General features: G+C 34.8%; 1 protein-coding gene across 1 annotated transcript in view; it reads left to right on the top strand.

The window, feature by feature from the left end:
• DPP10 (dipeptidyl-peptidase 10 (non-functional)) overlaps positions 1 to 350 on the top strand; it is a gene marked incomplete at its 3' end in the record, with an annotated part of 355,691 nt that extends 355,341 nt beyond the window's left edge. Inside the window, exon 5 of the mRNA XM_011937742.1 lies at positions 276 to 350. Within this exon, the coding sequence (XP_011793132.1) occupies positions 276 to 350 (75 nt within the window). The remainder of the gene's footprint in view (positions 1 to 275) is intronic.
• Between the last annotated feature and the right edge of the window lie 11,499 nt (positions 351 to 11,849).

Here is an 11,849-nt window from a genome sequence, read left to right as displayed (position 1 = left end):
AATAATAATAATAATAATATTAACATATTCTTTAAGAGATAACATATAGAAAGATATATTAGCTAACTTTTTCTTGCTGAAATGTCTAATATGTCCTCTTTCAGTGTTTTATATTCATCTGAATAATCATACGTACATACGTGCAAATATAGAATATAAAAGAAATGAGAATGACATTTTATAGTACTATGATAATTGAGTTTTTAAAATATATTTATACATCCAAATTCATGCTAAAAAGCTTTTAAATATAACTTTTTTTTTTCTTTTTCTAGGTAACCTTCAAAGCATCAAGACATTCAGTTTCACCAGATTTAAAATATGTCCTTCTGGCATATGATGTCAAACAGGTAAAGGAGTGATCTTCTTTGAGAATACTTTTCTTTGTGATGCATTGGGGTGACAATTCATAATTTTACTCAGCTATAATTCACCTAAGCAAAATCTGGCATATCTAGTAACTACAGGAGGACAGTAATGACTACTTTACACAAAAGGTGTTCGAAGATAATGTCCAAAGATCTTCCATATCTATTTAGCAAATAATTGGGACAATTTGCCATGTGCCTGTGCTGATGCAAGTCCATCTCTTGGCAGAGGATAACGTGGCAGAGTTTAGCAAATCGAACAAATGTTGGCTTGTGAAAGTTTCAAGATAAGCCTTACCATATGCTTGAGTGTTTCATGTGTGTACAGATTAGAGACTTTTCTAGTGGCTATGCCTTGAGCTTCAGATGTGTATATTGGGAAGGCACCTGCTGAAAACATTGACTCAGATTATGGTCTAGGGATTCTTTAGTGGTATTTGAATGTCAGCTTGGGGTTGTAGAAAATTTTGCAAATTGGGCAAGCCAAGAAATTAATTCTGAACAAATAAAATGTTCTCATTGAAATTAGTGTTTCCTTATTCCATGTGAGCCCTGAAGCACAATCAGAGCAATATGTATGATTGTTGAGTGTTTTGTACTTAGATATCATTTGCACAGTTAAAAAGCAAAGTAAATGTTGGAAAGCCAATTCAGCAGATTAGTATCTGTAAAGAATAAATGATTGGAAATCATTCAAGGAAGTTTACAGGCTTTAAGATGAACAATAAAAATTTATGGACTTAAGGCATGAAGCCTCATATAATGCTTTGAAAGCCTTTTGAACACATGGAATTTCACGTTTTGAAAGAACTGCTATTTGATGGCTTTAGTCTTTTGGAATATACATGTGCTATATTTCTAGGTTATATTTTTTGACCTAAGTAATCTATGCTATAAAAGACAGAGGGATTTTAGTCAAAGGCCTCTTTTCCTAGTGTAGATGTTGACCTGTTTTCTTATCTTTTGCTTTGAGTTACCTTTATTCATTGGGATTTTGTAAATCATATGTTAGAGTAAGAAAAATATTTGAGTTTTATAAACAAAAATATTATACTAAAAAATTCTAACATAACATTATCTAAATAATTTAAGCTTGAAAAGTCTGCTGTATTAAACTGATCATGAACTTTAAAAAAATTAGGTTTTGGGAGCTAGTGTAATGAAGACTGGAACTGGCAGTAGGACAAACACATATATCAATGAAAGAGAAGAGAGAACCCAGAAATAGGCCTTCAGAACTATGCCTAATAGATTCTTGGCAAACGTGCACAAGCAATTTAATGGAGGACAGTCTTTTCAACAACTAGTGCCAGAACAATCAGATATCCACAGGCAAAAAATAAAACCTAAAGCCCACAAGAAACAAAAGCATCATATTGGCTTAAGCCACACACCTTATACAAACTCAGAATGGATCATGCTTTTAAATGTAAAGTGTAAATCTGTACAACTTTTAGAAAAAAATCTTTGGGATTTAAGGCTAGGGAAAGATTTCTTAAACTGTATGCCAAAAGTACAGTCCATAGCATGATACACTATTGCTCCATAATAGACCCTGTTTCAGGCTAAAAGTACAAATTACAGTCTAGAAGAAAATATTTGAAATTCACATGTTTAACAAAGGACCAACATTCATATATAAAGAATTCTTAAAACTAAACAGTTAAAAATAACAACTATAACAAAAACACAACTATACAATCAGAAAGTGATCCCAGACATGAAGAGACATTTTACTGAAGATTTACAGATGGCAAATAAGTACATGAAAATATTTTAACATTAGTAGCCAATAGGTAAATGCAAATTGAAACTACAATAGAGTATCACTACAAATCTATCAGAATGGTTAATTTTTGTTTTTAAAGTGACAGCACCAAATGATGGCAAACATGCAGAGAAACTGGCTCATTCATACATTCCTGTTGGAATGTATAGTGGTACTGCTGCTTTGGAAGATATTTTGAAAGTTTCTTTAAAAACTAAGCATGTACTACTATCCGACCTAGCAATTAAATTTCACTAGACAATTGCTGCAAGGCATTTATTCCAGATAAATAAAAAATAATGTTCACACAAAAACCTGTCTGCAAATATTTGCAATAGCCTTATTTATAATAGCCAAAAGCTGAAACAGCCCAGATGTTCTTCAAAGGGTGAATGGCTAGATAAACTGTGGTCCATTCATCCCATGGAATAAATATTCAGCAATACAGAGGAACAAGTTTTCGATATAGACAGCAATGTGGATGCATCTTCGGAGTTATGCCAAGTGAAGAAAAACACAGTCCCAACTGTGATTGTTTGTATGATTTCATCTATATAACATTCTCAAAGTGACAAAATTAAAGAAATGAAGACGAGATTAGTAGTTTCCAGGAGAAAAGGAGGGAAAAGGGAGCAGCTTTTTTTAATTTTGTGGAACCACAACAGGGATCTTCGTGGAGATAGAAATGCTCTGTAGCTTGATTGTATAAATGTCAGTATCTTGGTTATTTTCTTGACCTGGTTGTTTTCTTGACCAGGATTTCTTGTAGTTTTATAAGAGAGTATCAGTGGGGAAAACTGGGTGAAAAATACATGTGATCTCTCAGTATTATTTATTACAATGCCATGCGAACATAAGTATGTCAAAATAAAAGATTTTAACCTAAAAAAGCTGTGATTTTAAAAACATCCTAAAATAGGCAAAAGTTTTGTTGTTGTTGTTGTTTGTTTGTTTGTTTTGGTCTCGGCAGGGGACAGAGTTTCACTCTTCTTGCCCAGGCTGTAGTACAATGCATGATCTCGGCTCACTGCAACATCCACCTCCCAGGTTCAAGCAATTCTCCTGCCTCAGCCTCCTGAGTAGCTGGGATTACAGGCACGCACCACCACGCCCAGCTAATTTTGTATTTTCAGTAGAGGTGAAGTTTCACATGTTGGTCAGGCTGGTCTTGAACTCCTGACCTCAGGTGATCCACCTGTTTCGGCCTTGCATGGTGGTGTATGAGCCACCATGCCTGACGGCAAAAGTATTTTTTTTTTTGTTTTCTTTTTAAATTCAGTTTCAATTTATTTTATTAAGTGTATGGATTATGCAAGATCATTGAAATATTTTGCCCCAAACAAGTTACTGGAAAGAAGTAAGAAGATTTAAGTATGCATTTCCACATTTATAGTTTTATGCAAATCTGATGCAGTTTTTAAAGATTAGAGAATGAAAAGTTAAAAGTAGTAAAAAATGATCAATTATTAAATAAACTAGTAAAATTAGTTTGAGAACTTTTGTATTCTTGTCCAAGTCGGTCGATTTCTATCTAGAAGTACAATTTTTACTATTTGCTTTCAGGGAAGTTGGTTAACTGTCTATGAAAAGTAAAACTGTATTAGGTTATGCCAGATCATCCCTGATAGCATCACTAATAAAAATTGCTTTTTCATCTTATTTTTAAATAGTAACTTTTTGTAATTTAGGTTTATGTTTGCAAAATGTGGAATAAGGAGCATAAAACCAGGTTAACTTTGAGTATTTGGACAAAATAGAGCACAAGCTTATAAAAATATAATTAATAATATAAACATACTTATGGACCAATCTTCATATTCTTATGGTCTTTTTTTCTTATCAAGGGAAAATAAAGATACTTCATGACGAAATAACTGGAAGTGAAAGAATGCTAGCATTTAAATCAATTTTAGAAACTTTATTTCACTATTTTATATCATTTCATTTGTTTATTCATTTTATTGGTTTATTACATCCCAGGCGCAATTGCTGGACTTTACATTATGCAGGGTGTATCTGTAGATGTGGTCACATAAATTGAATTATCTCCTTCAAGAAATTTATAACCAGGAAGAGGTGATATGACACATTTATATCCACAACATACAACATCATGTTATGTATCATACATATGGTCATATCAAAGAATAAAGGAAGATATTTACTCAGGGTAATCATGTTAGAGAAGAACCATATGCTGGACTTTAAAGAGCAGACAGGTAAAAATGAATAGAAAAACATTCCAGGTGGGCAGAAAACGTAAAACCTCAAGGAGGCAGCATTAAGTCTTTGAGGGATAGCAGTCAATTCAGACTCGCTAGCCAATTGCTTGACAATTCAGAAAAAAAAAAAACAAACCGTAAATCAAATTCAGCTAAAATTATAGAACATTCTATTATATACAGTTTATACTGAAAAAACATTTTAATTTATGTCTCTTGTTGATTTTAAGGGTTCTTTGACCAGGCATGGTGGCTCGCGCCTGTATTCCCAGCACTTTGGGACACCGAGTGGGTGAATCACAAGGTCAGAAATTCCAGACCAGCCTTGCCAACATGGTGAAACCCTGCCTCTACTAAAAATACAAAAATTAGCCAGGCGTGGTGGCAGGCGCCTGTAGTCCCAGCTATTTAGGAGACTGAGGCAGGAGAATCGCTTGAACCCAGGAGGCAGAGGTTGCCCTGAGTTGAGACGGCACCATTGCACTCCAGCCTGGGCAACAGAGCGAGGCTCCGTCTCAGAAACAAAACAAAACCAAAAAGAAGAATTTGTCATATATTCTAAAGAGTAGATTTGTATCAGATACATATTTTGGAAATACTTCCTCCCACTCAGGGAGTTTTCTTTTCACTTTCTTGATGATATCCTTTGATTCACAGTTTTTCAAAATTTTGGTGAATTCTGATCTTATCTTTTCTATATTACATACGATTTTTGTATCATATCTAAAAATCCATTGCCAAAATCAGAAAAAGTTTTATAGTTTCAGTTCTTTTCTTTAGTTTGTTGATCCATTTTGAGTTTATTTTTGTATATTGTGTGAGGTAGAGTCCAGATATTTTAAGTCTCATGCTACATACTGAAAAAATTCTTCCTGCTTTTTTTTGTTTTTAGATAATGAAAAGCTGGTAGGCAGTGTATGACCTATTATGTTTCCATTTTTATTAACACAGGGCTGGATTTTTTTTTAAAAAAACTAATTGTTAAATGGTTAGATTATATATAGCCTACCTACTAATCGAACACACACACATCACAAAATCAGTATTAATTGTATATTGCTTCTTAATAAATTGCCCCAAACTAATGACTTTTAAGAAAGAATTTACTGTCTGTCACAATTCCTGTGGATCCTGAGTTTGGAATCATCTTGGCTGGGTGATTCTGGCTCAAGATCTCTCATGGGGTTGAGCCCAGGTTTCAGCTGAGGCTACGGTAACATGACAGCTTGCCTGAGGCTGAGGCACACACATCCAGATGGGATCACACCCATGTATGGCAAATTGGTGCTGGCTATTGACAAGAAGCCTCCAGTTTCTCCACATTGGCTTCTTTACGGGGCTGTGGGAGTGTCCTCATAATGTAATGTCTGGACTTCTCCAGCATGGGTAATTCAGAGGATCAGTGCCTTGGATGGTCTATCCTCGAATGTCACCTGTCGTTTTCACAGGACCTCTTGGTCACACTATTCAGCTCTGTTTCATTGTTGGAGAAGACTAGTAGGGGCTGGGTATCTTTGGGAACCATCATAAAGGCTGGCCAGCATAGTCCCCAAACGTTTGCTTTCCCTCCTACGTGCAAAATGCTCTCACTCCCTCCAAGGCCCCTCATATTTTCATCCATTACAGTCTAGCAGTTCATCAAGCACATCAAGTGAGGGTCCCACAGAGACTCCTCAGGCACGGTTCCTTGTCTATAGCCCATTGTGTATACTTGTGTATTCATAAATAAAATTTCATATATCAGTATGCATTCATATTCTTATAATTGTATAAATATAAATATATACATATATAGTTGGTATATAGAGGTATAGATATTTCTTTTAATATGTGTTTTAATCCATTTAAGCTAACTTTTCAGTATATATTCTCAGTTTTATTAGTTTTGTTGGGAATAATGTATTTATACACGATTTTATCTTTTGTAGTCTTGGTATTTTGTTAAAAAACATTCACTTGTTGAATTTATTTATTCATTTTACGTTTTATTTTTCTTTCTTTAAATATGTCACCAATTGAGGTTTTCAGTTTTTGTTTTGTTTTGTTCTTTGAGATGGAATCTCACTGTGTCATCCAGGCTGGAGTGAAGTGGCATGATCTTGGCTCACTGCAACCCCTGCTGCCCCCCAGGTTCAAGCGATTCTCCTGCCTTACCCTCCCGAATAGCTGGAATTACAGGCATCTGCCACCACGCCCTGATAATTTTTGTATTTTTTAGTTGAGATGGGTTTTTGCCATGTTGGCCAGGCTGGTCTCAAACTCCTGACGTCAGGTGGTCCACCCTCCTCAGCCTCCCAAAGCGCTAGGATTACAGGCGTGAGCCACTGTGCCCTGCCGAGGCTTTAAATTTTTTTTGATTTAAAATGTGAATTTGGGAATAAAATTTATTTTTACTTTGCTATGTTTCCTTTTTCTCTAGGCTTACTAAACTCCCATCGATATGATTAATATATAATTGTATTATTTTTCTACTTTTGTATGTTTTTATCATAGATTTTCCATTTTACTTTCAATTGTTTATGGTGCCAAATGATTAAAACCAATCTTCCTAAAAGATCAAATAATAGAAAAAATATTCTGTATGAATAAATATAATCATAGCCAGTAATGTGGGTTGACTTCAAAAGAACATTTCTGATGAATTATCAGGAAGCCACATAACACAATTAACAGAGATGTTGCCTGAATCATGGGCATCACACATATCCTCAGCCCTGTTTTCCCTTAGCTATAATGAAGAAGAAGAAGATATGAGCACTTCTCAAACTCACTATCTTGAATCATTGCCTTGTGTAAAGAGAAAGACATATGATAACCAACCTGCTTCGAGGCTTCTGTGATTAGGTGAGAGAGCAACTATGAAAAGATCTGCCACTATTTTTCTTGCAGGATCAGAGTAGATTGAGAAAGCTAGTTTAGTTTTTACCTCCCTAGCAATGTTCTCAATTCGAGTCAAATAAACGTCAATTATTTAGTTTAGGACAAATTTAGACAATTTTTTTTTTCAATCAACAACTGACTTCTGTGGGCTCTGTGTGTTACTGAAGAAGTTATTTTTGGTGGATCTAAAGTAGTAGTCTGGGTGTGGTGGCTCACGCCTGTAATCCCAGCACACTGGGGGGCTTAGGTGGGTAGATCACCTGAGGTCAGGTGTTTGAGACCAGCCTGGCCAACATGGTGAAACCCCATCCCTACTAAAAATACAAAAAAATTAGCTGGGTGTGGTGGCATGCACCTGTGGTCCCAGCTACTCGAGAGGCTGAGGCAGGAGAATTGCTTGAGCCCAGGAGGTGGAGGTTTTAGTGAACTGAGATCAGCTACTGCACTCCAGCCTGAGTGACAGAGCAAGACTCTGTCTCAGAAAAATAAATAAATAAATCAATAAATAAATTAAATAAATAAAGCAGTCATTCTCACTCTTGGCTATACCATTAAAATCATCTGGAGAGTTATACAAATTATTAATGCTGAGGCCCTCGCCTGCAGAAACTGTGATTTAATTGGCCTGAGGTATAGCCCCAGCTTTGGAGTTTTACAAACTCGCCAGGAGATAATGTGCAGCGAGGGGTGAAGACCATTAATTTTTATTTTTTTAAATTTTTTTTAAATTTTTATTTATTTATTTTTTTGAGACGGAGTCTCCCTCTGCCGCCCGGGCTGGAGTGCAGTGGCCGGATCTCAGCTCACTGCAAGCTCCGCCTCCCGGGTTTATGCCATTCTCCTGCCTCAGCCTCCTGAGTAAATGGGACTGCAGGCGCCCGCCACCTCGCCCGGCTAGTTTTTTTGTATTTTTTTTTTAGCAGAGACGGGGTTTCACCGTGTTAGCCAGGATGGTCTCGATCTCCTGACCTCGTGATCCACCCGTCTCGGCCTCCCAAAGTGCTGGGATTACAGGCTTGAGCCACCGCGCCCGGCATAGACCATTAATTTTAAGTAAACTGGTCTCTTCCACCTATTGAAGACTCTCCAGATTTCAGAAAAGGGAAACACTAGAAATCAAAATAAAAGCAGCTAATTTTTTAAACTGCACATATTTTCTGCCAAAGTCTTTACTTGTACATGCTTAATCCTTATATCTTTTATTCAAAACACACAGCAGTGGTTGGTGTAATGCTTCCTTTATTTGAAAATACAGAGACTAACTTACCTAATGTGATTCAGGATGGAAAGTTATTGTTTTTTTTCCTGAAACAATGGGTCTCAATGTATATGCTCAGCATCGCAGTATCAGCATAGCCTGGGAAGTTATTAAAAAAATCCAAATTATCTTGTCTCATTGAAGCAGAAACTGTAGGAGTGGGCCCAGCAATCTGTGGTTTCACACGCCTAAGTGATTCTGATGCATTCAAGACTGAAAACCAGTGTTTAGGGACCTGATTCCTTCAACGGCAAGAGCTCTACGTAAAAAGAGAGCTAAGCAGCCAGAATCTCACCATATGCAGGACAAAGATTAATAGAAAATATCATTTAAGAAAGATGATCTACCCTTTTTTCTTTAGTTTTTCACAATGATTTCTTCCAGGATTTAATGTCCAGCTGTTCCTTTCTGACCTTGGATATTGCTCTAGGAAGCAATTTACCCTTCAAAGTTAATGTCTGATCTGTTTTCATTATAGGTGGCGTAGTGGGGTGTGCATGGAATTTGGAACAAAATAGGTGTTTAAATTCAAATTATCCCTATTAAAATTTGTATTGAAATACAACATACCTATAGGAGCTTGCGTGTACTCTGAAGACAACCTGATGAATTTCTATAAACTAAACACCTCTATGGTGCCATCACCCAGATAAGGCAGCAAAACATTGCTGTTCTCCTTTCTGTTACTACGTAACAGAAGGGAGAACACTGTCTACAGTTGTAAAGATTAATTCTACCTGTTTTTGCACTTTAGGTAAAGTCAAACACTATGTACTGTTTTGTGTATCTCTTATTTTACTCAATAATTAGTTCGTAAAATATATCCATAGTTTTCAAGTGTTGTATAACAGATTGTACTTTCCCGCTATGATACACCATTCCATTACACATACCACAACTCATCCACCCTCTTGTTGATTAGATTGTAATACAGATGTACATGAACAATGCATTATTATATAGATTAGTTGTCTGATCACTCTCTTTCCCATCCATTACTCTGCTTCTTCTTTGACACCTATTTCAAAAAAAGATTATTTAAGAGAGCACAAACATTTTTTGGGTACTTAGATAGTGCATCTGCCATAGAAGTGTGTTTATCAGTGTAAACCTCCCGAAGTCCTACTTCTTGGCTATTTACATCATATTTTACAGAGGAGAAAGACTTAGAGATGTTAACTAACTTCCTCAAGGCCCCCAGTTCACAGTTTCAGAGCTGGGACTGAATTGTTTTTTTTTCTAGCTCCAAAGTCCCTAGCTTTCCGATTACTTTGTCATTTTCAAAAAGTTTTTATCTATCTTTACAGATTAACTGTGTACTCTGATAGATTTATTTTCCTATTTATTTAAAATCTTATCAACTAATTCCTAATTAATTAATTGGAAGGCAAGTGAAACACATTACAATATTTTATTGTTTATTAATCAAACAATATATGATTTTCAATACTCAGTACTTAATATACTTCTCCAGACGTAATGGTTAGACATTTTATTTTTGTATTTACATCTTTACAACTGTTTCTCAAAATAGTCAATGAAAAATCATTCTGGAATGCCTTTTAATGCCATAAAATTAAAAATATGCTTTTAAAGAAGATGAAAGCATTCCAAAATATGACAAATCATGATATGCTAAAACCTTGATGATCAGAATATTTGTGGTTAATATTTGTCATCTAGTATTTTGATATTCACCATATCAGACTAAATTATTTTTCAGCATTTTGAGTCATGTATATAAATAGTTTTAATTTAACCAATAAATCTATTTAATGTTATATATTTTCCGTATATATTTGGAATTATTGGTCCATTGGAATTATGTAACAATTGTGTTTTTAAGCCATCCTTAAAAAGTCAAGAGTCCTTTACCACATATTTTTAAAGAACAAACATGAAGTAAGGAGAAATCATTAATTTTTTTAACCTTTTTAAACAAATTTATAGTTTTATAGTTTTCTTGTTTGGGTTTAAAATACACCACATCAAGTAGACTAGTTAACCATTTTACACTGTCAACCTCTTTCTTAATACATCCTATGTTTGTGATCAGAAACTTTAATTAAATTTACTGTTGATTCAGCAGAATTAGAACTGCCCTCTATGCATAATGGGATATAAATCTGCATAAGAATTAGCTTTTTCGGAATGCAAGAGTAATAGTTGAATGAATCCTTTAAATCATGTCTAATAGAGGGAACAAATCAATTGTTACCTGGACTGCATCTGCTGTGTTAGTATCTGTCCTCTAAATTCGATGCTCTGCAAAAAAATCAGCATTGTTATTCTCTACAGTTAGATGCATTCATTTCAGTTTAGGTCTCTACTATTTTATAGCTCTGTGCACAAAATTATTTTTCTGATAAGTATCTATCTTAACTGAGAAGTAATCCTGTGAAATGCATCCTGCATGCACTACTGCTTTAAGAAGTAACTCTTCTCTAGTGAATTATCTAATTAAATTCTGGACCTTAATACTTCAGTGCTTTACAATTACAGATACATATTTAAGAAGTCTGTGGGAGTGTATAATCTGGTTATAGAACTATCTAGGCTGTTAAGATTCATACATTTGGGGTTCACTAATATTTCAAGAAATACAAACTCCAAGAAAGCAGAGTCTGGGAAAGTTACTATGTTCAAACATGTGGGACTCTGAGTTCATCCTGAAGTCCTCCTGCCTTCTAGTGCCCATAGAACACTCACCTTTCCTTTTCTGTAGCTGCTGCTGCTGAACCACCCTCCTATTTAACCTTCTCCTTACTACACAGGGATAATAAGGCATTAAAAATAAGTTAGTATCAATTTTGGAATATTTCTTTTGGGTTAAGGCAAAAATTCAAAAGTCTCTAGGAGGTGACAAAAAGGAAGGAAAGAAGTAAACACAAGAAATATTTTTGGAAGCCAGTATTTACAACATTTTTTGGTGAAAGTTACTAATGTATTTATCAATTTATCACTAATTAAACAACATACTTTTAAATAGCATCTTTTTATTTTGAAATAATATGACTCTATTATAGAGAATCTGAAAATACAAAATAAAGAAGATAAATAGAATGCCTCTATCTACCTCTGTTTTTTAGAGAAAACCACTGTTAATGTACTGGTTTATCTCATCTAAGTCTTATTTATTGTCATTAGTACGTATATTTTTTCTACTTATAGACAAAATTATAAAAATAGTATAACACAGTTTACTATCATGAGCATTGCACTATGAACATTGTTCCTTGTCTTAAATGGTTTTCCAAAAACATTATGTTTAATGGCTCTACAATCTTTTCATGTGGTTATATCATAATTTATTCAACACCATTTCTTTAATATTTAGAGTTGACAGATTAGCA

Source organism: Colobus angolensis, unplaced genomic scaffold (genome assembly GCF_000951035.1).
Source record: "Colobus angolensis palliatus isolate OR3802 unplaced genomic scaffold, Cang.pa_1.0 Scaffold168, whole genome shotgun sequence".
NCBI lineage: Eukaryota > Metazoa > Chordata > Mammalia > Primates > Cercopithecidae > Colobus > Colobus angolensis.
Note: the sequence above shows the minus strand (reverse complement) of the source record. Positions and strands in the feature narration are given on the sequence as shown.